We start from the raw sequence: 27,198 nt of genomic DNA, 5'->3' as shown, positions 1-27,198 counted from the left end.
AAATGTCAGGATCCCGAAATGATCGGCTGGAATAATTGCTGGATCTTTATAAAATAGTGTGCATGTGATGATGGTTATACCCCAGTATTTTATATGTGATTTGTGTATGATCCCCAATAGCACTGTACATTGTTGGACACATGACGGTAGCGCTATTCCTGCAGGGAACGACGTCCTCATTAAGCACTCAAAAATAATGTTCCTTAGAACAGTCTTTTGGGCCCGATGTAGGTAAAAGTCATTTACCGATTTTAAAATACCGATTCATACCGAATTGGTATTCTGAAATCGGTAAATGATATGTAGAGAAAAAAATTCGTAAAAATACCGATTCGGTAACAATCGGTATCGTGTTTCTACACTTACCGATTCGGTTACACTCGAATCGGTATTTCCCGAATCGGTATGTCCCGATTCGGTATTTCCCGAATCGGTAGATACCCAATCGGTAGATACCGAATCGGTAATGGCAATACAACCGTATGGGCCAAAAGCCCATAGGAAAGCATTGTCAAAACCGAATCGGTATTTCCCGAATCGGTATTTCCCGAATCGGTATTTCCCGATTCGGTAAATACCGAATCGGCAAATACCGATTCGGCAAACACGTGATCGGCAAACAAGGAAGTGAAACTAATGAAAGCAGCCAATGAGGTGGAAGCACCCTCCCCCACCCTAGCAGGGAGTGGCTACCCATGCAGGTGCAACTCATCAGAACTTTCTGGAAAGGAAGCCAGAGCTGAACAGGGAGAGTGAGCCGCAGAGAGAGTTTTGGGAGTACTGTGTACACAGTCAAAATGGCAAGCAGCTCTGAGAGCCAGAAGGCTGACAGGAAGAGAAAGGTCAAGTTCAGCAGCTTGGAGCTGAAAGTATTGGTGGAGGAGGTGGTGATGGTACATAGGCAGCTGTATGGGAGGCTGTCCCTCTCATTCCCAGAGTCAACGAAGAGGAACCTGTGGAGTGCCATCAGCGAGAGGGTGAATGCAGTTGGTGTGACCCCCAGGACCATGGATGACCTCAAGAAGAGGTTCTATGACATCAGGAGCCTCACCAAGAGGAAACTGGCGGAGATCAGCAAGCAGGCAGGACTGACCGGTGGCGGCAGGAACCCCGCGCCCCCCCCTCAATGAACTGGAGGAACTGGTATCGACAACTATCGAGAGGGAGAGTGTGGTCGGAGTTGGGGACCTGGACAGCTCAGCCAGAGCCAAAGCTAAAGGTAAGAAGCATGCACAGCATGACACACCCTACCAGACACCTCCCCATTGGCCCCCATGTACAGCCAAACCCCAGTCCAGTACTGCTAGCAATATAAATGTGCAATGCATGATGGGAAATGTAGCCAGCTAATGTAGGAACATTTTACAGTGCACATGACACTGCAATGCACCTTAAGAAATAATCTGAGTAATGAACTTGACATGTGCAATGCATTTATTGTAGTGACAGGAAGACATTTCCACTCTGTTGACAAATGCTACTTTATTCCTAGGGCCACCATCAGGTAGTGGAGCAGCAGCTGCACAAGCCTCAGCACCAGCAACAGCAGACAGTGCGGTGGCAGGGCCAAGCAGCATGGCTGAGTCGCAGGAGGTGGAGGACAGCAGCGAGACTGCAATTGAGGATGACTCAGGACATTCCCTCTTGTTTCCCCACTCCCCCCAATTGTCCCAATCCCCAACACTCCAGTTCTCCCCAGAGGACTCACCCACACGGTACCAGCCAGCACCTGCCACAGCTACAGCCAGGAGGATTAATGTGGCCCCATTGTCCATCATGGAGGGAGATGCGGGTCAGGCACCAGATCCCACACCTGTCACACCTGTGGCACAGCAGCCCATACAGCAGACCAGCACCGAACGCCGCCGTCCACGCACTTCCAGCAGTGGCAGTGCTATTCCATCACGGGAGGGCAGCGTCTTCCAAGGGCTAGAGGGGAGCATGGTCCAGATACAGCGGATGCAGGCCAAATCCATCCTTGCTTGTCACCGCCAATTGCGACAGCACAACCTGCAGATGGGGGAGTTGACAAAGGGGATTGTTGACTTAGTTGCAACCAACCGGGAAATAGCCACAGGTATGGGCAGAATGACAACTGCCATGACACAGCTGTGTGCAAAGTTGGACCAACATGAGCACATACGGCGCAGGGATGCCCGAGTACAGAACCGGGCAATTAACAGGCTTGCGGCATCAACAGCCCTGCTATGCCGCCGAGGGGCAAATATGGAGGAGTGCCTCACTAATAACACTGCTGAGGTGACCAGGGGCATGGCCCGCATCATCAGTGCCATGGAGGCACTAATTATTTCTAACACTGTTGTGAATCCTGCCCTGGACGTGGCAGAGGCTGGGGACAGCAGCAGCCGCAGCAGTCCTGCCAGCGCAGTGTCCGAGCCGCGCCGGAGCACCAGGCGCTCGGCAGAGGCAGCCGGACATGCAGAAGGGGGGAGGCGCATCCCAGTGGGTCTGCAAAGCGCAGCAAGAAATGAGACTGCCATCGTGGGTGAGGCAACCCGGCACATTTCCTGACCACATTTTGTTGTTATTATTTCTTTTGTTGCACATCAGTGCTGTCACGTTATACCGGAAATTAAAATTTGCATTTCTTCACATTCACAACGTGTCTGTGCATCTTTACTCACTCAGAAATAGTTGTCTGTTATCTCCTTACATCTGTACCTGCCATCACTTGGTGTAGACACTCCAGCAGGTTGTGTTTGTGGCACAGCAATGTCATCGTCGGGGTCCTCGTAGTCAGACAACTCTACCTCTGTGCCCTTCTTGACCGCAAGGCTGTGCAACATTGCACAGACAGCAATTATCTTGCAGCAGGTGATGGGGGTATATTGTCTAGCACCTCCGCTCTTGTGCAGGCATCTGAACCTGCTTTTCCAGATGCCGAAGGTCCGTTCTACTACATTCCTTGTGCTTTTGTGTGCACGGTTATACCTCCTTTGACTGGGTGTTGAGGGGTTGAGGTAGGGGGTGAGAATGAATGAGCGGAGGGCATATGCACTGTCGCCTAGAAGAAAAAGGGGTAATATTACTCACATGCATACATGTACTTCACACTGCTATTTAGGTTATGGGGGTCTGACACTGTGTCTTACCTAGGAGGTATCCTTCACCGAATTCCCCTGCCGTCAGCCGTGCATAAATTCCGCTATTTTGAAAGATGTAGGAGTCATGGGTACTCCCTGGGAATTTTGCTACCACGTCAGTGATGACACACTTGGCATTACAAATCACCTGCACATTTATGGTGTGCGCTGACTTCCGATTACGGTATATGTATTCCGTGTCAGCAGGGGGACAAATCCGAATGTGTGTGCCATCTATGCAGCCAATGATGTGGGGGAATCTTGCCATCTGGTAGAAGTCTGCTTTTGTCTGTACCAGTTCTGCATGGGTTGCAGGGAAGGATATGTATTGGTCCATCCTTTGTATCATGGCGTCTAGGAACTTGTGGAAGAACCGGGACAGGCAGCTCTGGCTCACCCCTCCTACCGCAGCTACTGCACTTTGATAGCTGCCAGACGCAAGCAGGTGTAGGCTGCATAGCACCTGCACGTGCACTGGGATTGCGTGTGCCCTTGGGGTGGGGTGCTGCAACAGGGGTAAGAGGTCCCTAATGAGCTCTAAGATGGTCTCTGGGTCCAGCCTGTACCTCTGTAGGATCTCTGCATCTGTCTGCATGAACAGGGTGATACGCTCTCTATACACCTGCTCCTCTCTCTGCCATTCCCTCTCTCCATCCTGCTGTAGCCGTAGCCGTCTTGCTATGACATAAAAAGCTGCCATGGTGCAAGCAGAAATGCATTTTGGGTCCTTTTTTATAGGTTGCACCTGGTTACCACCTGATTCCAATCCATGGTAAATACCGATTCTTAAATACCGAATTTTCAGAGCTTTCCTACATCTCACTCTTCAGTTTTTCACATAGAATCGGTTTTATACCGAATCGGTTATTTTACCGATTCGATAAATTTACCGATCGGTATTTTTTTTCCCGATTCTGTGTTTTTCCGAATCGGTATTCTACCGATTCGGTGATTTTTTCCGATTCCCTATTTTTTACCGATTCGGTTTGTTACCGATTCGGTATATTTGCCGATTCGGGGTAATTTCTGATTCGGTATTCTACCGAAACGGTAACTTTACCGATTCGGAATTTTCACCGATTCGGGCGGTTTTCGGACTGCTACATCCCGAGGGCTCGATACTGGTCGGTAACGGCCGAAAATACCGATTTTCTGTCGGTACCGACCGACCTACATCGGGCCCTTTGTTCCTTTCAATAAAGTTTTATTCAAAAAGTTACATTTTTTAGTAAATCATAAATTCTTCAATCTCGTAGTCATCTTTACAAATCAAAATCAAGCGCCCAATGCATTTCGGGCAATGTGCCCTTCTTCAGGGACATAGTATTCTGGATTGTAGCGTGTCACATCGGCTAATGGAGTTTCAATGGAAGCCGGTAAAAAACATGTGAATAACTGATGTCAATAAACAGCACGAAGCTTGCAGAGTGCTTTTGAAAATAGTCGAATCGTTTTCCGTAAAAGCAACGGATTTCAAAGTGAAGGTACCGCCGGTATCCTGAAAGGTCCCGAACGACGGTGAGGGTTGGACACAATCATACACCATTTAGAACCAAGTTCTGGGCAATGTCGCCCACTTGAAAAGTATGAATTATAGGTGAATTGTTATATACATGATTTACAGGTAAAAAGAAAGTTCAATACGCTCATTGAGTCCATTCGGTTTCAGGGATCCCAATTTTTGGATCCAATGGTTTTCCCTTTGTAGTAGTAATTGATTATTGTCTCTTCCTTCTTTCTTTTCTATGGTTTCAAGCACAAGGAATTTCAGTTGTGAGATGTTGTGATGGGCTTCCATAAAGTGACATGCAACCACAGATTTGCTGTTTTTTGTGCGGATGTTGGATTTGTGCTCTACGATGCGTGTCTTTAGTTTTCTTTCAGTTTTACCAATGTACACCTTTCCGCATGCTCACAACACAAGGAGGGAGGTACCCTTAGGACCGTTTAGGGGACCGGGTAAACAGTATACAGAAACAAAAAAGTCCCCAATTGGTGGGGATATACCCTGGAGCGTAAGATAACCTGACCTAAAGGCTTAAGATACAGCAAAGACCATATATAGGAAACCCTACATTCAGGTGGAATAACCATTGACATAATTCCGCCAATGAAGAGAAGTCCTTGGGTGGCAGAGTAAAGATAGAAAAAAATCTGTAGCCCTAAAAGACTACATATGCTGTGTATCTCCTATAAATGTTGAGATATTTTTAATCAAAAAAACCCTGTCCTGAAGAAGGTGTCACCATCAACAAAAGACACCGAAACGCCGCGTCGACTTTTTTTTTTTTTTTTAATTGTGTATTTCATTCTGTAATGTTTTTTCTGATGCAAATTGATTGTGTATGGTTTTAATAAATTGTTGTTTTTACACTGGTAATGATTACAGTCTTGTAACTGTTGTGTGTTCAATTAGATAGGGTCCCCGCACTGACTGTTGGCCGCTATGAGAAAGAGATAATGATGGTATGTTGATATATTTCTAGCTGTAGTGAGCGTAGATAGCCCTTAAGCCTTTTGGTCAGGTTATCTTACGCTCCAGGGTATATCCCCACCAATTGGGGACTTTTTTGTTTCTGTACACCTTTCCGCATGGGCATTTCAACAGATAAATTACGTTGGAGGTGTCACAGGTTGCTGTGACCCTCAATTTAATATTATGCCCCCTCATGGGGTGGGTTATCACATTGCCAATGATGAAGTTATTGCAATTACTGCAATTGAAGCAGGGTCTTGTTCCTCGGTGTTGGATTGAATCATATATTTTTTGTTTAAGAATTTCACCCAAATTCTTTCCCCTTGTATAAGCGAACAGCGGGGTTGATGCAAAGATATTGTTGAAATCGGGTTCCAGGTTTAGCATTGGCCAGTGTTTGACGATGATTTTTTTTAAACGTGTGCTGGAAGTGGAGAATTTGGATACTGCTACAATTCTCTGTTTGTCTGCTCTAACTTTTTGGGGTGAGCAGCTCTTCTCTTGTTTTTGTTAGTATGTGTTTCTCTGCTTCCTTTATTGTTGACTCTGGATATACTCTGGATCAGCCTTTACAAACTTTTCTCATGGAACTTATTTTGTTCACCCTATATAGAAGTTACTTCAGATATGGTGACAGATGGTACCAACAACTTGTGGGCACATCAATGGGCAACTGTGCCGCGCCGGCATACGCAAACATTTTCATGGGACAATATGAAGAACAACATATCTTCTCAAATGAAATATGGCAAGAAAACATCAAAATGTTAGTACGCTTCATAGATGACATTTTCATTGTATGGAAAGGCACAGAACAACAGCTACAAGGGGCATTATCCACATTGAACATACAGGATGAACGCATTCAGCTGACATGGGAAACCTCCAGACAAAGAGTGAAGTTTCTAGACGTGGAGGTTAAATTAACACCGGATGGCTTTGTGACAGATATATACCGGAAACCAACCGATCGTAACAACATGTTACACCATTCAAGTTTACACCAAGCATCATTAAAAGACCACCTTCCGTTTTCCCAAATGGCTAGAGTGAAGCGAATCACCTCGGATCCTCAAAAAGCGGCACTAAGAATAAAAGAAATGGGGGAACGCTTAAGGGATAGAGGGTATCCAGAGTCCACAATAAAGGAAGCCGAGAAACACATACTAACAAAAACAAGAGAAGAGCTGCTCACCCCAAAAAGTTAGAGCAGACAAACAGAGAATTGTAGCAGTATCCAAATTCTCCACTTCCAGCACACGTTTTAAAAAAATCATCGTCAAACACTGGCCAATGCTAAACCTGGAACCCGATTTCATCAAAATCTTTGCATCAACCCCGCTGTTCACTTACACAAGGGGAAAGAATTTGGGTGAAATTCTTAAACAAAAAAGATCTGATTCAATCCAACACAGAGGAACACGACCCTGCTTCAATTGCAGTAATTGCAATAACATCATCATTGGCAATGTGATAACCCACCCCATGAGGGGGCATAATATCAAATTGAGGGTCACAGCAACCTGTGACACCTCCAACGTAATGTATCTGTTGAAATGCCCATGTGGAAAGGTGTACATTGGTAAAACTGAAAGAAAACTAAAGACATGCATCGTAGAGCACAAATCCAACATCCGCACAAAAAACAGCAAATCTGTGGTTGCATGTCACTTTATGGAAGCCCATCACAACATATCACAACTGAAATTCCTTGTGCTTGAAACCATAGAAAAGAAAGAAGGAAGAGACAATAATCAATTCCTACTACAAAGGGAAAACCATTGGATCCAAAAATTGGGATCCCTGAAACCGAATGGACTCAATGAGCGTATTGAACTTTCTTGTTACCTGTAAATCATGTATATAACAATTCACCTATAATTCATACTTTTCAAGTGGGCGACATTGCCCAGACCTTGGTTCTAAATGGTGTATGATTGTGTCCAACAACGTACAGTGCTATTGGGGATCATACACAAATCACATATAAAATACTGGGGTATAACCATCATCACACACACACTATTTTGTAAAGATCCAGCAATTATTCCAGCCGATCATTTCGGGATCCTGACATTTATCTTTGGGTCACTTTTTCGTTTTTTCCAATAGTTTCATCACTATTTCCCGATATATTCATTTTTATAGCATAGCCGTGAATTAATGAAGTATATTCAAAGTAATCACGGTCGGACGCGCTAGTCTTTCCTTTCAACCCCCTGAGCTTAGCGAGTATGTTTTCACTTTTCATTCCCGCGCCCCAGTGACACAGAAGTAACTTTTTGGTTGCCGGCAACATTATAGTTTAAACGCCAGGAGGCGGCTTGATCCGTCAAACAGACCCGAGATTACCCTGCCCGAGCGAAATTCAAACGGAATCCAAGGTTAGTAACATAAACTGAGCATCGGAATGTACTTTTATGTTACAAGTCAGTACGATCAGTACACTGACACGCATATATATTTTTTTTTGCGCAGCATTTGGAGTTTCTACAACTCGCAGCTCACATGTAAGTGCGTCGCTTGTGAACCACATTCATAACGACACGGGAGTAACCACGGGTTAAAAACACCGCACATCGCGTTGCACCTACACCTATGAGCACGGGCACATTAATAAGATCCCTGCATGGTTTGGGCCCCATTAAGTGATGATATTGTTTGGTATATGTACATAATTATTGTGGGTTGTGATTATGGTTACATTTATGTCCTCAACAGCTTCAGCTCCCTGAGGAAGGGCAGTCAATGCCCGAAATGCATTGGAGCTCACAAACAAAAATGTGTCTAAAAAGGAATTGTGTTTAAACAAACATTTGAAGAACACATGAAAGTAAATCGCAATGAAAACAATCGCAAAGAAGCAAAAAGTATAAGCAATAAAAGCATAAAACCAATGAACATAGTCGGAGTCCTTATTTAAGAGGAACCAGCACAAGAGTGCCTGTAGGGGATGTAACCAATGATCCATTGGTCACACGTTTATTAATTGATAAAGGACGCCACGGACGGAGAGCGTCACCCGACAGCAGCACCTTAACTTAACGAATCACTACAAAGCAGATTCACAAATTGAAGCTGTGCATCAATCCAATTTTTTGAAGTGACATTTTGGGAACCCCAGCATACTCGCACTGGGCCCAGGATCTTCGCTCCTCGAGTTCAACTGGATTGTGTAGATTGCTTTTGCACAGCTCTGGATGGTTGGTAAAGGACAGTGAAGTGAAGGATTACCCGTAAAATTTTATTGCTACAGTACACATGTTCAGTCTCTGTTTTGAAGGCCTAAACTAGCATCGGATTTAGGGTAAGCTCACTGACCCCAGGGAGCTTGCTAAGGAGGTAGACCACTGGCTCAGCACCAGTGTCCACAAGAAGGTGATTGGGGGGAATCAGCATAGGGGTGGGCAGAGTCCCCACCAGAATAATGAGGTGGGAGACAAACATAAAAACAAGGAGTTCTCCAAAGGTCCCCAAACTAGCTCTGAGGGTTAGTACTCCCCACCTGAACAGCAAATGAAATTATTCCCTGATAAGTACCACCTAAGTGTTATGACTGTCAGCGGGTTGGGTACTACAAGCAGAATGTCAAGTGGCCTAAGCGGGCACACCCCCAATCAATCAATCAAGCATTTGTAAAGCGCACTAGTCACCCGTGAGGGTCTCAAGGCGCTAAGGGAAGAGGGGGTGCAGCTACTGTTTAAACAGCCAGGTCTTGAGGCGTCTCCTGAAGGTTAGCAGGTCCTGAGTTTGTCGAAGATGGGTGGGGAGGGAGTTCCATGTCTTGGCGGCGAGGTAGGGGAATGATCTGCCCCCGGTGGTGGTCCTGTGGATGCGTGAACGTTGGCGAATGCGAGGTCAGCGGAGCGAAGCTGGCAGTACAGGGTGTAGAAGGTGAGTCGTTTGTTGAGGTATGCTGGTCCGGTGTTGTGGAGTGCTTTGTGAGCGTGTGTGAGGAGCTTAAAGGTGATCCTCTTGTTGACTGGGAGCCAGTGCAGTTCTCTCAGGTGGGCTGAGATGTGGGTACGGCGGGGGATGTCGAGGATGAGTCGTGCAGAGGCGTTCTGTATGCGCTGAAGTCTTTTCTGGAGTTTGGCCGTGGTTGCTGCGTAGAGGGCGTTGCCGTAGTCCAGTCTGCTGCTGACGAGAGCCTAGGTGACCGTCCTTCTGGTTTTAGTGGGGATCCATTTTTAGATCTTGCGAAACATGCGGAGGGTGTTGAAGCAGAAGGAGGAGACGGCGTTGACTTGTTGGGTTATTGAGAGCGATGAGTCCAGGATGGACCCCAGGTTGCGTGCATGGTCGGTGGGTGTTGGTGCGGCTCCCAGAGCGGTTGGCCACCAGGAGTCGTCCCAGGCAGAGGGGATGGAGCCGAGGATGAGGAACTCTGTCTTGTCTGAGTTCAGTTTCAGGTGACTGTTTTGCATCCATTCGGCGACGGTCCTCATTCCATCGTGGAGGTTGGTTTTGGTGAGGGAGAGGATCAGCTAGGTCTTATCGGTGTAAGAGATGATATTGAGGTTGTGTGAACAGACGATGTAGGTGAGCCGTGCCATGTAGGCGTTGAAAAGGGTTGGACTGAGGGATGATCCTTGGGGTACACCGCAGGTGATCTTGGTGGCTTCAGATCGGAATGGAGGGAGGCGGACCCTCTGGCTTCTATCGGTAAGGAAGGAGGTGATCCAGTCCAGGGCTTTGTCGCGTATCTCTCCATCGTGGAGGCGTGTACGTAGGGTGTGGTGGCAGGCGGTGTCAAAGGCGGCCAAAGGTCCAGGAGGATGAGGGCCGCAGTTTTGCAGCTGTCTAGCATGGTACTGATGTCGTCGGTGGCAGCAATGAGGGTGGTTTCGGTGCTGTGGGTGCTGCGTAAACCGGATTGGGACAGGTCCAGGGTGTTGTTCTCCTCAAGGAATTTGTTCAATTGTCTGTTGGCGATCTTCTCTGTGACCTTCACTGGGAACGGGAAAAGGGAGATAGGCCGGAAGTTCTTGAGGTCCTTAGGGTCCGCCTTCGGTTTCTTGAGTAGGGCCCCCCAATGGTGGGCAGTCACTGCGATTGGTTAGTGCTTGGGGAGGAGATTGCCCTAAATAGTGTGAGAGATAGCATAGAGGTTTCCGTAGAGTCCCTTGGTGACAGAGAGAGGGTGCAGAGAGCTCACATGCCTAGTAACACCAGGAAATACAGGCAGTTGGTCACCATAAATTGCCAAAGGACGGAGACTTGTAGATATAGTACAGCCATGACAAGTGACAGAGTTATCTAATTACCTCAGAGCAGGTCGTTCCTAATGCATTCCACCAATGTATTGCAGCTAACAACCATGAAAGTCACTATCCATTAACTCTGGTAACATTGAATGGGGGTGGAGTCTCAGGCTCCTTTAGGGTAACTGTGAGTCCAAACATGCTTGTGGATTGTCTTCTTGCCAATGACCTAGAGCACACCATCTAGAAGGAGGTGGAACCCAGTTCGCACTTGGAGATGTTACGGTTGGCTGAGTGAGTAGGTGTGCCTGCCACACGGTCCATGGCTGCCCGAGAGGGAACACAGGAGGACCTGGAGCTTGGAGTAATGGCTCAGTTGTCTGCCAGAAAGAGGAAAGGCAAGGGGCACAGGAAACTGATTCCATAGGCTCACATGGTCTGGGAGGAGGCTGAACCTGAGGGTGACACCCCAGAGCCTACCGGGGAGAACATTGCCAACCTGGGAAACCTACTTGAGCTAGCCAACTGGCATCAGGAAGGGGGTCCCACCAAGGAGAATTTCTGCAAGGTGCAGTTCTCTTGAGGGGCTACAATGGCAGGCTGAGGCCTAGGCAGCTGACGACACCTCCGGTGATCACCTAGTTTACTGGGAAAATGGTCCCATGTAAAGTGAGCCTAAGGTTCCTTACCCTAGTGAACTTGTGTGTTGGTGGTCCCTCAGTGCTTTTTTTAGCAACAAAATATATCCAGGCATTAACAGAGTAGACAACTGGCAATAATAAATCACATCAAACACAAGTAAGAAGTACTAGTCCATAATCATGATATTTGTAAAAATTTAATGATACTTAAAAAATGATGAGCATATTCAAATACACATTCATAATGATAAAAGATACGCAAGATAATAATAAAAGAAGGATATCATATTCAATTATTGTATTCTATAAAAATTAGTGAGGAGAAATAAGCTGTGATAATTTCCCCAGCTGATTGGAAAGGTTGATGTCTGTCTGCCAGACAGACATCAACCTTTCCAATCAGTATCATTAAATTTTTACAAATATCATGATTATGGACTAGTACTTCTTACTTGTGTTTGATGTGATTTATTATTGCCAGTTGTCTACTCTGTTAATGCCTGGATATATTTTGTTGCTAAAAATTGCTTTGCCCTGATCCAGGATTTTGATCTCATTCAGGGGGTCCTTGTTTTATGCCATAAGGTGGTCCCTCAGTGCTACAGGGCATTCCACCTGGAGCTGGCTCACAATGTACCACTGGCAGGTCATCCAGGGTAGGACAAGACCTTTGAAAGGCTTGTTACCCACTTCTTTTGGCCCAGGATGAGGGTGGCCTCAGATGGGTTCTGCAGGTCATATCCTATCTGCCAGGCCAGGTGCAAGTCAGGGGGGGAGGGCAAGGCTCCCCTGCAGCCATTTCCTTTCATTGGCAATCCCTTTGAATGGATAGGCATTAACACTGTTGGGCCTCTGGACCCCAAAACAGCCCTTGGCAATAGGTTAATCTTGGTCTTGGTGGACCATTCCACCCAGTACCCAAAGGCTATCCTTCTGAGGATGGCGACTTGGCCTGCAGTGGACAGGGCACTGATGGGGATCTTTATCCATGTGGGTGTCCCTAAAGAGGTGGTATCCAACTATGGTACCAACTTCATGTTGGTGTACATGACGTCTATGCAGAAAGAGTGTGGAGTAGCCTACAAGGTCTCCACTGCTTACCATCCCCAAACCAATGGGCTTGTTGAGAGATTCAACAAGACCCTAAAGGGCATGATCATGAGCCTGTCAGAGCCCTTGAGGTGGAAGTTGGACATCCTCCTGCCATGCCTATTGTTTGTGTATGGGGATACAGAGAAAAAGGGTTTGCTTCAGCCTCTTTGAACTTCACTATGGGCACCTTGTGAGAGGATCACTCAGTCTGGCAAAGGAGGGGCCAAAAGATCATGAAACAGTGGTATCACCAGAAGGCCACTCTGGTTGAATTTTAGTCTGGCCCAAAATTGTGGGTGATGGAGCCCGTGGAGCGCAGCACCCAGCAAGACCCCTGGTCTGGGCCTTATGAGGTGAAGAAGGTGAGGGCACCTACCTGGTAGCCCTCAAAACTCCCAGGAACCCTTTAAGAGTTTTACTCATCCATCGCCTCAAACCCCACTTCCAGAGGTCTGAGGAAACCATGCTCCTAGTCACGAATGATGGAGTGGAAAAGGAGAGTAAACCTCTCCCTGACCTCCTAAGTAATATGGGTGAGTGGGGGGGGGCCCTAGTACAGCAGAGAGCTTGCCACCAGTTGTTGGGGCAGTTCACCACACTTTTCTCACTTACCCCAGGACTCACTACATTGTGTACTCATGATATTGAAACTCGGGACAGCATGCCCGTAAAAAGTAAAATCTTCAGGCTGTCTGACAAGTGAGTCCAGCATTAAGGAGTATGTTTTCAAAATGAAAGAGGTAGGGGTTATTGAGCCCTCACACCGCCCTGGGTTCAGCACAGTGGTATTGGTCCCCAAGACTGCTCCTCCAGGTACCACAACATAATTTAGGTTCTGTGTGGATTACTGAGGGCTTGATTCAGTCACCAAAGCTGATACACACTCCATCACCAGAGTGGATAAGCTCATAGATTGGTTGGGAGATGTCCAGTTCCTCAGCAGGTTTGACTTAACGTCTGGGTGCTAGCAGATTGCCTTGACCGAGGGGGCCAAAATGAGGTCTGTGATCTCTACACCAAAAAGGCACTTCTAGTTCCAGGTACATCCTTTTGGGTTGAAGAATGCCCCTGCCACTTTCCAGCGGTAGGTCAACTAGGTCCTAGCTGGGTTGGAGAACTTCAGTGCCGCCTTTCTGGATGACATTGCAGCATTACTTCTAGGTGGGAGGACCACCTGTGCCACCTCAGGGAAGTGCTTCAGGTTCTGCAGAGGGCAGGCCTGACTCTCAAGGCCAGTAAGTGGCAGATAGGGCAGGGTTCAGTGGCCTACTTGGGTCACCAAGTGGGAAGAGGCAAGGTGCAGCCCCTCCAGCCCAAGATCCAAACCAAACTGGCTTGAGAACTCCCCTAGACCAAGACAGAAGTGGGAGCTTTCTTAGGCTTCACTGGTTATTACAGGCGGTTTGTCACGCGGCATTGCACCATTTTTGAACCCTTGACAGAGCTGACTTCTAAGAAGCAGCCACGTCAGGTGATCCGGACAGAGGCATGCAAGAACCCTTTTTACATCCCGAAGGAGGCCATGTGCACAGCACCCATGCTCAAGGCCCCTTAATTCTCCCAAAAATGTATTGTCCAGACAGATGCCTCAGAGCATGGCATGTGGGCTGTGATCTCACAGATGAACATAGAGGGCCTAGATCAACCTGTAGCCATCATTAGTGGTTTGCATCTCCAGGAACAGGGGTGAAGTGCAATAGAGAGTGAAGCCTTAGCACTGGTCTGGGCACTGAAGACGTTGAGACCATTTCCTGTTTGGTAGTCACTTCCGGGTTCAGACAGACCATGGACCCCTCATATGGCTAATGCAGATGAGGGGTTAGAATCCCAAACTGTTGAGATGGTCCATCTGTATACAGGGAATGGACCTTACAGGGGAATACCAATCTGGAACAGACCAGGCCAAAGCTTATGGTCTCACCAGGCTTTTCCACCTTAGCAAAGTGAACTCCAAAGATTGTTGGGTAGCTCACCCTACTTTCAGATAGCGGGCACGTGTTTGACCTGGCATTCTTGGTGTGGCTTACCCTCTAACGTTTTGCTTTCAACCCTCCTGTTTGCTGACTTTATGACTCTGCGCCCTTTAACACTGCTAACCAGTTCTAAAATGCTTATGCTCTCTCCTTGAAACATGTTAGAATTGGCTTCTACCCAATTGGCATATATCATTTCCTTGTAAGCCCCTAATAAAGTGACACTGCCTGTGGCCAGGGCCTGTAAATTAAATGCTACTAGTGGGTCCGCAGTTGACAAGGGAACCCAAGGATCACTGGGGACCTTGTGGTACGTGCATGGACAAGAAACATTGGTCCCACAATTAAAAACAATTAACTCAATACAAATGAACCAAATGGGTATTTTAATCATTACTTATAATAAATCACATACAAAAAACCTTTACAAAAAAAACGTTTAATTTGTGATGGCGCAGTGAGTGTGTAGTGAGAAATGTGCTAAGTGCTCTCTACAAAGTGATACACACATGTGATCAAATCCAGTTATCACAGTTGTGTATCTTAAAAACAAAAACAACACGACCCATTTACATATAATATAATCTACAGGGTCCATAGTGGTAGTAGATGATGTTTCGATCCGCCATGTTGATGGGGGACCATCAGCGGTACAAAAGGGGGGGGGTGATGGACGGAGCATCTGAACCAATCAAACACTCACACCCAGTCAAAAGATCTGGGTTTAATCCATCACCGTTCTTTAGCCCACTCTGCCACCCCAGTTCAGACATGGCTATATGCAAATCAGTCTGACCCTGTGCCTCATGGGAACAGTCCAGCCCGAACTGCCAAGCCATGCCTTCCCTGGACCGGAAACAAGCTTCCGAGGACCGATTTCTGGCATTACAGCCGTCTTCAGCCCGGCTTGCTTGAATCCAGTGGCAAAGTGAGCAAGGGACTCACGTCTGAGCATACCCTGCCACACTTATGGCGGCCAAAAGCGGTACAAAAGGGGGTGGTGATGGACGGAGCATCTGAACCAATCAAACACTCACACCCAGTCAAAAGATCTGGGTTTAATCCATCACCGTTCTTTAGCCCACTCTGCCACCCCAGTTCAGACATGGCTATATGCAAATCAGTCTAGGGGACCATCATCAGGACTCGTGAGATAAAGAAGAGCCCAAAACAAGTAAAATGAGGGTTGAAAGAAAGAATAATAGACATAGTTCAGAAATAATAGTGTTGCGGTGAGAGGTGTAAGCCTTTAATATAGAGCATATACACAAAGTGAAGATAAAAATCTTCTGTGGGGAAGAACGATGGCCGTCCCTGAAATAAGAGGTCAGAGTTCAAGATATAGCCAGAAGGCTGCCCAATAAAATCAAACATTGCGGAAGTGGTGAGAACAAGCCGTACCTGAATCCTGGTAGGTTGAAATAACAGGTAACAATAGTGTAACTGTGATGTTTCTCCCACTGGCTAAAAAAGACAATTAAAAAAAAGGGGGGAAAGGGTTTGGAATGCCCTGAGCGCAGAAGTGTGAATAGAAAACACTGTTAAAATAACAAAGAACATACCTTTCAGATTTTCCAGAAGAACAATTATAATAGGCAGGAAATACTGCTGATTCCTTGATATCAAAGGTAACGTGGGGTCCCAAAAGTCCATACTGTATTCTCCAGGAAGGTGGAAAGAAAGTCAGCACACAGACATTGTGCTCTCTGTATCGCAGTGCGTGAGAGCACAGAGTGATTCGCCGAGTTCAGAAAAAAACTGGGGGCCCTATTATCAAGAAAGGGCAATACATTATCGCCGCTTTTATCGTCAGGAAACTGCCACTAAAGCGGCGATAATGGGCTTGATAATATGCCCTTGTGCATTCCCATAGAAGCCCAGGTTAACACCAGAACCTGAGCTTCTATGGGAATTCACAAGGGCATATTATCAAGCCCATTATCGCCGCTTTTGCGGCAGTTTCCTGACGATGAAAGCGGCGATAATGTATCGCACTATCTTGATAATATGGCCCTGGATTCTCAAAGAATGGACCGTGGACATTAGGTCTGCACTCCAGTCAGTCAAATACTGACAAGGAGAGCTGTGCTCGTTTATATAGAGAAAAAATTTACAACAAGGGGTGGTGATGGACAGAGTCTCTGAATTAAGCAGAGTACTCTCACCCAGTCAAGAGATCAGGGCTAGATCCAACACCGTTTTTTAGCTCATTGCACCATCCCAGTTTCAGAACCTGGCTGTATGCAAATTAGTCTGTCCCTGGCCCAGTGCATCATGGGAACAGGGCAGACCAGACTACAAAAGCCAATTCTTGCACTGGGAAGGAAACAAGCTTCCGGGGACCGGTTTCTGCCATTTCAGGCGTCTTCGGCCCGGCTTGCTTGAATCCTGATGGTGCAATGAGCAAGGGACTCACATCTGAGTATACCCTTCCACGCTTAGGGTGGACAAAATAATTTACAACAAGGGGTGGTGATGGACAGAGTCTCTGAATTAAGCAGAGTACTCTCACCCAGTCAAGAGATCAGGGCTAGATCCAACACCGTTTTTTAGCTCATTGCGTTTATATAGAGAAGCACCTATGCTTAGTAGGGAGGCCCAAAATGCCATGGAAGAGTAGTGGAGGGCAAAGAAGACCTGATGGGCAAAAGGGAATAACACAGATGTATTGTAAGGCAAAATAAATCTAAAGAGTTAATGTGTAACACAACAATATAGTATACATGATGAATGCAGAGAACAGCCAGGTAAAACCGCTTAATGAGTACAGATCATCAGCTACAAGGGAGGAAAATGATAGAGTCTGAAGCAGTCAAGTTGAAAATCCATAACTGATATCAGGATAATTAAAGGGTCCATAGTTAAGGTGCTGATCGTCACACACTGGATATTGCTCAAATCAAATTAGTCCATTCTTCCTGCCATTTCAGGCCGGTCCTCATCATGTCCATTCTGAGGATACATTTTAATTCCTCCTTATTGATTAGCTGTTCCAAACTGCCCCCTCGTTCAGGTAATTTTACAACACTGCTCACCTGTCATCCTATATCATTCTCTGTATGTGTTCTACCAAGGAGGCACTGAGGACTTTGTAGCGGCTATGACTCCGATGTTGACAAATATTCTGATCTTTTAATTGGTTTGCCCACAATATAGTTTACTGCATGGACACTTTAACAGTAGATCACATAACATTATTGCAATTGGAGAACCCATGCAGGGGTATCTTAAAGTTGCAATGTTGAATTGATTTAGATTCTATACAGAACTGGCACAGACTATACTGGTCACATTTAAAGTGTCCAGTGATGGAATGTAGTGCCCAAAGATCAATAACAGCTTGTGGTGATTTTTCCGGTTTGAGTGTGGCCCTTACTAAGTGCTCTTTCAGATTTTTACTTCGTTTGTTGGAGAACATCGGAGGTTTGTATTGATTGTATTGTTTTCAACTGTGGTATCGTTGTTTCTTGTACTAGTGGGCATGCAGCACTGCTTGTGTTACCCACCTATGTAGCCCTTTGGACATGTCTAAGGCCTGCCAGTGCAGCCTGGGTGTGCAGCTTTCACCAGGTATTTCCAGCCGGCAAAATAAACCTTTTACCAGACCCAAACCTTCCTTTTTAATACATGTAAGTCACCCGTAGGTTGGGCACAGGACATCCCAGAGGGCAGGGTGCAGTGTATTTGAAAAGTTGGACATGTACTTTTAAGTTTTTCATGTGCTAGTAGTGAAAACTCTAAAAGTCCTTTTTTGCAAAGCCTACCTCTCCAATAGGATAACATTGGAGTTACCTCACATTTAATAAACAAAACATTTCAAATGGGAGTAGGTAACCAGTTTCTGTTTGATGTCTTTGTAATTTTAATGAAAAATTATAACTTATTGTGAAGTCGTATTTTATATTAAAATTTTGAAAATACAACTTTTAGAAAGTTGGTATTTTCCTGCATTAGCTATTTGGTGTCTGCAGCCGTCTCTGGGTCACATGACTGGGTATAGCTGACAGTTGGGATTTGTGTATCCCTCATAGCTTATGTATGCCTGGATGGGCCATCACTTTCAGGATCGGGGGGAAGTGTTGGGCACAGTCCTACTTACACATGAATAGGCTGTGTCCTGCCTACACGCAAAAGGCTGCATACCCCTTGTAGTTAATCTGGAGCCAGGAAGGGAGTGCACCTGTGCACTTCAAAGGCTTGAAACTAAAAGCTCCTCCCTACTTCAAAGGCACAACTGGGGATCTATACTGGACTTCAGACACCACCACTTAAGTTCACTTCTGGACCTGTGAATACTCTACGAGGAAGAAGGAGTACTGTGCTGCTGATATGACTACTGGGACTGCTATTCTGCTGCCCTCTTGCCTGGGTGAGAAATACTGGACTCCATCTCTTGAACCCAGAACCCCGGAGGGACTCCAAGGGCTTGTTGGCAGGCCTACTGATCTTACGCCTCAGGACTACAACATGCTTCCCATCAACTTTGCACCTGCACCTGGACGCTGCCATCTAAGTCTCTAGCCTGCCAAGTAGTGCCAGCCCAGTACTGACCCCTTGGAAGTGAACATAAGGTGCTTCCCAGCTTCTGTAGATCCAGCAAAACCGATGCCTTTCCTCTGTTGCGCAACGCAACCTCGAAGTGAACTGACGTATTGACGCTGCTGCGGGGATTGGACCCATCGCAAAAACCAGCATCGCCTCTGCAGCCCACAACCGCCTCGGAACCGCCACTGTGCGATGCATCCATGGCTCAGGTCCTGGCATCCCTCAATTGCGGCTGCATTGATAACTACGATGCCGGACTCTGCATCATAGCCTTGCAGCCCTTTGGAAGCAACACTTCAACTCAAGTGTGTAATGCATCTTCGATATCAGAGTACACATCCTCGACAGGATCCTCGAGTATGATGCAGAAGCTTGCATCACAGCCTTGTCACACCTCGGAATCATTGCACCACCTCGCTGCGTGACAACACTTTGGCACGGATCCTCGTAATTGTCTGCAAACCAGGATTTAAAGTGGTCAGTGAGGCTAACTGTCCACAGTTAGCGCTTTGTGCTTTTTGGAGCTATTTCGACTTAAATCTTCAAACATGCATGCATATCTCTGCTTCTGCTAATTGAATTTTTGTCATTTTGGTGTTGTCTTATTTATAAAAAATCACTCTATTGTTCTAAACTCGTGTGGGATAATATTGTGTAGTGTTCTCACCTTATTACTGTTTGAAGTGTTACACAAATCCCTTACTCTTTGCTTCTAAGTTAGGCCTCACTGCTCTGCACCAAGCTGACAAAGGGTGTAGCACAGGTGGATTTAGGGTTGGCTTGTGCATCACCCTGACAAGGATTGTGGTTGCTACTTGACCAGCACACACAGTCCAGTTAAACAAGAACCCAATTTCTTACACCCTCTATGCAGCTCACAAAAAGACAAAAGATCATCCAGAACACAGCAGCTAGACTTGTCCTCCATCTTCTATGCTGGTCTCACATCACCCCACCCTTGAGGAAATTCCTCTGACAAGTACACCGAGATCAAGCTTCTCATCCACACATACAACGCACTACACAGCTCAGGCTCAGCCTCCCTGAACAGCCACGTACATTTACTGCGACCCTCTGGGGACCTCTGTTCAATCAAACTCTCACTAGCACACCTTCCACGCATAAACAAAGGCAGGTCAGGGGGCATGCCTTCTCATGCATAGCCTTTAATGCATGAAATGACTTCCCACACCACATCAGAGCCGCCTCCCTTCTTTCTGTCTTCTGCAGGAAGCTAAAGATCCAGCTCTTCAAGTAGTTCCCTCAATGCTTGTCTCACCCATCTGCAATGCATCAGAATATCCTCACCGGTAATAATGCACTATAGAAATACATATAACATAACTTAACTAATCTTTTTCTGGAGTGGTGAAGTGTTTAATTTGTAGCTCAGCTATCAGTGATAGCAGTATGAAATAAAAGCTTTTAAAATGTAGGTAATAGATATGCAAAGCTCCTCAACAAATAAATAACTATGGAGTGAAAGAAATGTACATAACAGCAGGCTAGACACAACAAGACATAAACACCCTTTATTGATTAGTGTTTTCTCGTTCCAAAAAGTCTTAGCAGACTAAGATGTTATCAGTTATGTAATTTGAGATGTCATGATGATGAGTTATGTCATTAAATGTAATTGTACATATCATGAGTGATGTAAAATGTGAAGTCATAAGCAGTGCATGGCGGGGGCACAAGTTATAGTTAGCCAGTTAACTATAACTGATCAATTTCAGTGTTGTTTGTATTTAAAATGCTTTTTTTTTACTTAGATTTTTACCTAACTATAACAACACTTTAGCCTTGGTTTTTGTTAAGTGAATTTCTGGGTTTTACCCACTCATCAGTGGTATCAAGCGCTATATAAATACAAACCTTTTCCTCTTCTATCCCTGCACTATCCTCCTCAATCCAAATACCAGACTAACATCCACTGCTCAAATTAATTTCATATTTTACTATACTAATTCACCACTAATCCTTTTGGTTCCGGAGTAGCATGCTACTCACCGAAATGCATTTGACGCCTCGTTAGGGGTAGTAAGCACTATATAAATTGCAATACAATACAGAGGCGGCCTCCACTGCATGAAATCAATCTATCTATCTATCTATCTATCTATCTATCTATCTATCTATCTATCTATCTATCTATCTATCTATCTATCTATCTATCTATCTATCTATCTATCTATCTATCTATCTATCTATCTATCCATCTATCTATCTATCTATCTAACTGTTTGTCTGTCTGTCTGTCTGTCTGTCTTTCTATCTATCTCCCTAAAACTGAAATAAAATACTTCATACTCATGTTCAACTTAATGCTCATGTCACAGAGGTAGCCTGCACAGTAGCTCAAATGGAAGGTTATTCGAAGGCACTGTGCCCTTACAAAAGACCGGGAAGGTTCGGACAAAGCCATTTCAATGTCAGGGGTGTTGGCTGATGGGGAAATCCTCTTTTTTCCTACTACATATCCACATTTGATTTCTCTATGGTCTTCCTAAAACCACAATCATTCCCCACACTGATTGTACCTTCGATTCTGCGTAGACGCCGGCGATTTTCTGCGATGCTGTCTCTGGCAGAGAGGCTGCTGCTCATTTGTACACTACTTAATACTCACAGTAGTTCCTAAACGGAGACATAGACAAGACAGGAAATGTCAAATGTTGCAAAAACAGACAGGATGTCAACACTTCAATCATGTGCTACGGAATAAATGTGATAAGTCTGCGAAACAGGTCATGTGCCTTTCTACGATGATTCAATAAACACCAAACCTTCCCAGGTCTGGAGCTGGTTAAAGTGCTTAATACCAGTGTCCAACCATATTCTAAGCCCCCCAACTTCATGATTTAAGGGAGTTCGAGCACAGAAAAATTAGTTGATTTTTCCATTATCAAGTTGTAAGGCTGTATCCCAATATAGTTTAACAAGAATTAGCATAGACATTAGGTACCGCCTTAGCATGCTGGCACACTTTCTTTCAAGTTTCTTTATTACTAGCATATGCCACAAAATCAATAATAAGGACGTTTTAGGCCTTAACGTAACGGCCATACACAAGTATTACAAATTTATATTATTTGTAAAGAAACTAACCTTTGCATATAGTTTAGTACAACTGAATAGGTGCTCCCTATCCGACAGATGTATTGACTACATATATAGAAATAATTCTAAGTTGTAATGCAATTAAGATTCTTATTTTGCGCCAAAAATCACTGTAACCTGAAAGCACAAATTAACCACAAAAGGATCATTGAAAAAAAAGACAACAAAGGAATATGACAGGCATCAGCATAATAAAGCGTTGGCATACCAACTCTTGTACTGAAGTGTACTTCTGTTTACACTGATGAGCACATGTGATCAGGCAATATAGCATCACTCACCATGCAAAAGAGCCAATGGCTGAAGTAGGCCGACCCATTGCACCTTGCTGTATGCTACGATAGATGCACGCAACATGTGAATGACCTTTCAAAAGACCAATGGATGAACATGGTTGAAACAAAGCCCCTCTATGTATCCATTTTTTGTAGTTGGTTTTTTTTTATTAAATGCAGCTGGTGATAATTAGGCTTGGCCTAAAAGGGGTTCATCTAATGTAAGCTATTATTGTAGCTGTATCATGGCCTGACTTAGAGTTTGGCTCACTCAATTCCAGGATGCTACAACAGGGCTCTTTGAGAGCCTGTCAGCACAGACCTGAAGAGTGGGGAGCACATGTTTGTGAGTGGAGGAAAGGGAAGACACAAAGGGGGGTGGGGTATGGGGCAGGGGACTAGTTTGTTTCTGTTTTGGGGGGCATATTATGCACGGTTCCCCCATTACTTCTCTGCCCATGCGTATGCTTTTGGGAGGAGGGTCTGCCGAAGCACACATAACATAGAATTATAGATGAGTAAAAAGTGATTAACTAGGATGCTTTTCGTCTCGGTGTTCAGAATGACAACAAAGCCAACTCACTCCATGATTCATTCGCGTCCTGCTCCAGAGCGTCACATTTCTTGTGTTAGAGGCATCTTCTCTACAGAGCTACATTATTGTGATGAATTTGGCCTCCCTACGGATGCATCGTTGTACTCAGCATCCACTGCTTTGTCTCCTTGGAAGTCCTTATACGTTTAGAACTGATAGAGCAGCAATCAATCCTGTTTTGTTCTCCTTTTTGTCTTCATGATTACCTGAAAAATTGAAGAAGGTGGAATCACCTTTCTTGTTGAAAAAGGGACACTTTTTCTGCAGTGACAGATCTGAAAACGTTTGATTATTTTTCTACTTAACCACAATATCTATCATTACTTTTTGCTGCTCCTGAAACCTTATGTGTTTCACTTTGCACCATTAACACAAATCTCACGAGCAATGTGTGTTCATCTTGCACAGTGAGCACATTTCCTTTTTGAATCATAATTGATGCTGCTGCTTTTCGATTGCTAGCAGATTCAATTACCATCTTTTGTACTTTCTTTGGTCATATCTCCTGTTTTACAATTCAGTTATGATTACAATACATGACCTCTAGCATTGTGTGATTGCCCTTAATGATGTTGTGAGGTGCAAATTTTACCCCGGTCCCTAGGGTGTATGGTTTACCTGTTGTTGATATCAAAGGCATTGCTCTTGTTGTTTATGTGATGTCCCTCGGAACCCACGGTGAAAAACAGGCCAATTTTTTCCCCGGTAGCTGCCTGCAATTTAATATTTTATGCATGGTTGTCATAGACAGCCGTTGGCATTAATTACTGGATTATATATTCAGTATTTCACTGGTAAGGGTGGGTAACAGAACTTGTTACCCACTGCTGCTACATCATAAAAATATTCCAGACTGCTCCAGCTGGGCTCTATGAGAGCCTGTCAAAGCAATGATAGAAAGCAGGGAGCACAGCTTCTGACGTAGAGGGATGGAAAGGCACAGATAGTGCTGAGTGGCAGGAGGCCATGTCTGGGACCTGGCTGTCTCAGCAGGGTCTCCCCCAAAGTTTTGCCTTTACCTTAACTTTTTTGCTGAATTCGTTTTTGGTGACCTTAGGGCTCTGTGCACTTTACCACTTCTAAGCAGAGGTAAAGTGCTCGTGCTCTCTTCTCTAAACATAGTATAATCGGTTTACACCCAATTGGAATATTTAATTTACTTATAAGTCCCTAGTAAAGTGCTACTACATGTACCCAAGGCTTGTAAATTAAGTACTACTAGGGGGCACTTGTTGTGCCACCCACTTACGTAGTCTTGCAAACCTATTTCAGATCCATCTCCGCTATAGCATCAACCAATTGTAGGGGGCATGATTGCAAAGCTTCGGACTGACTGATCGTGGCGACAACAGGATCTTCGCGCTACAGCGATGACCGTCCATGGCACCAGATCTGCTCCTCATGCTACATCAACGACCGTCTGCGATGCTTCCCTGCTCCTCATGGCAACCTCCACCATGAACAGGAATCTTTGTGCTGGACAGAGAAGGTAACTTTTCAGTGGGCCTAACCTGGTCTATATATTCGACCAACGCTCCATCGCAGTCGGCCTGAACTAGTGAGTTTCTCTTGGTCTCGCACGACCAGATAGCCGCAGAGGGTGCTTTGCCCCTATTTTCACTTAAATAAATAAAATTGCAAATCTCCGCTTCTACTGATTGGAATTTATTTCTTTTGGTCTTTGTTTATTTATAAAATGTTGCTCTATTTTCCTAAATTGGTGTGGGATTTGTCTTGTGTTGTGTTTTCCTTTTGTTACTGTTTGAATTGCTGCATAAATACTTTACACATTGCCTCTAAGTCAAGCCTGATGGCTCTCTGCCAAGCTACCAAAGGGTTGAGAACAGGTTAATTTGTGGTTTACTTGTGACATCACCGTAACAAGTATTGTGGTTGCTTCTTGAGTAGGCCCCCCCCAACTAGTAACCCTATTTCTTACACTGTTGGTCACCGGTGAGGATTTGGACTTGTATTTGTGCAGTGACACACAGTAATTTTGTGTTACACTACCATCTCATAAAATGGAATTCGAGCTGCCCCACTTGGAAAAGTACACTGTGTCACGCTTAAACAGGAGAGAGAACTCACCTTCGAGAAGGTTACTAAGAAGTTGGAGCTGCAGCAATCTCTGATGTCCTGGTGGGAGGTTCACCAGTCACTAACAGCCTAGAGGAGCAGGATGATGAGGATAATATGGGTGAGCAGGATCAGGATCGGGTATCAGCCCTGAAACACAGCCTTCAGTGGAGGAGGATGACCAATCTCTTGAGTTCGACCTCCCAAAGCAGGAAGCAGTGTCTCCTTGCACAGGCTGTGCTTAGAGGAGCTGGTGAACAGGAAGGCACTGAGGGAGTTCAAGCTACAGATGGCCTAACTCAAAATGGAGGAAAGTAAATTGGCTTTGGAGGACAGGAATATTGGCTCATGAGAGGAGCCTCAAAGAGTTGGACCTTAAACTTAGTCAAGTAGAGTCCAGCAGCAATGGGGGCAGCGTACACACAGTGTCTAAGAGAGACAAGAACGCCCCATATCTAAATACCTGGTGCCCAATTATTGTACCAGGGATGATACAGATAAGTGTTCTTCTGCTTATGAGGTGACCCTGAGACTGCACAAGATCGCACATGAACACTGAGGTGGTTGCTTGTGGAAACATTTAGCGACACAAAAAGATGATGGACCCACTGCTGGCCATTGTCAAAAAGCAACCCCAGTACAGAGATTTGGACCTAAATCCATTGTGTTTTTGCTCACCATGCCATTCCAGTTTGGACCCAACCATATGCAATCCTGTCTTGATCCTGCTCTCCATGGGAACAGTCCAGCCTGAACTGCTATGCCAGGTCCTCCCTGGACCAGAAAACAAGCATCCTGGGAATGGTTTCAGGGTATCACCCCTCATCAGCCAGGCTAGCTTGAATCCAGTGGCATAGCGAGAACGAGTCCTGTGTCTGGGCATATCCTTCCACTTAGGGCGACTATCGCAACACAAAAAAATGATGGAGGAAATGCTGGACCTTATGAAACATTTACTCCCAGAGTGACACAAAGGGCTAATCTGCTGGCCTATTGTCCAGAGCCACAGGGGCATAACAGGGTTTCAACCACCTGGAGCAGCATTCAGATCCAGCTGGAGCAAGTCCCCGACCGACAAGTGGTACACCTCAATTCATTTACCCTTGGTATTGCCTCATTGGAGCTCCATGAAGATTTTTGGGCTTTTCACATCCGTGAATGCCTAAACGTTGTCACTCACACTGCCCGCCATTGTGAAGTTCTGTCAGCCCAACCCTTCATGCTACAGCATAGACAGCTCGCTGGGACTGCTAACGCAAAGCTCCGGCCTGATTGCCTGCAACAACAACAGGATCTTTGTGCTAAAGTGATAACTTGTGCAATGCCAGAACTTATCTTCTCGCTATATCGACGATCATCCGAGACGATTTACTGCTCCTCGAGTCTCCTTCCACTGCGAACGGGGCTCTTTGTGCTGGACTGAGAAGGTAACTTTTCACTGGAATTAACCTGGCCCCTGTTTCTCACCCGTGTTTCATCAGGGTAGGAATGAACTTGTGACTTTTTCATGGTCTTGCATGACCAGATAGCCGCGAGTGACGGTTTGTGCTTTTGGGCACTATTTTCATTTTAATGTTAAAAATTGCATATCTGTTTCTACTGATTGGATTTTTGTCGTTTTGGTCTTGATTTATTTATTAAATTGTGCTCTATATTTCTAAATTGGGATTTTTCTTATGTTGTGTTTTTACTTTTGCTATTGTTTGAAGTGCTGCATAAATACTTTTCACATTACCTCTAAGTTCAGCCTGACTTCTCAGTGCCAAGCTACCAGAGGGTTGAGCACAGGTAAATATGGGGTTTACTTGTGACTTCACCCTGACAAAGATTGTGGTTGCTTCATGAGTAGGGGTTTTCCCGCTCAACCAGTTGCCCAATTTCATACTCCATGCATTTTTTTTTTTAAATGTCGGACAGGAAGGAGAGGCTATGTTATGTATGGCTCCTCCATTTCTTCTCTACCCCTCCGTGGAGGTTGAAAGCACGGACAAATTCTTTGGTGGGCATATATAACGTACAATTATAAATGGGTAAATAGTGAATAACTAGGATGTTTCAATCACCACTGTGTTCTGTATGACACTATAGCAAACTCAA

The 27,198-nt window shown here is 45.3% G+C and overlaps 1 protein-coding gene across 1 annotated transcript in view; it reads right to left on the bottom strand.

Annotated features, from left to right (window-relative positions):
* Nucleotides 1–21,643, bottom strand: part of LOC144770383 (uncharacterized) — a 720,823-nt gene extending 699,180 nt beyond the window's left edge. Inside the window, exon 1 of the mRNA XM_078654860.1 lies at nucleotides 21,576–21,643. Coding sequence (XP_078510986.1) covers nucleotides 21,576–21,642 — 67 coding nt within the window. The 5' untranslated portion in view covers nucleotide 21,643. The remainder of the gene's footprint in view (nucleotides 1–21,575) is intronic.
* Between the last annotated feature and the right edge of the window lie 5,555 nt (nucleotides 21,644–27,198).

Source organism: Lissotriton helveticus, chromosome 7 (assembly GCF_964261635.1).
Source record: "Lissotriton helveticus chromosome 7, aLisHel1.1, whole genome shotgun sequence".
In the NCBI taxonomy this organism is placed as follows: Eukaryota; Metazoa; Chordata; class Amphibia; order Caudata; family Salamandridae; genus Lissotriton; species Lissotriton helveticus.
This window is presented reverse-complemented; position numbering and strand designations above follow the sequence as displayed.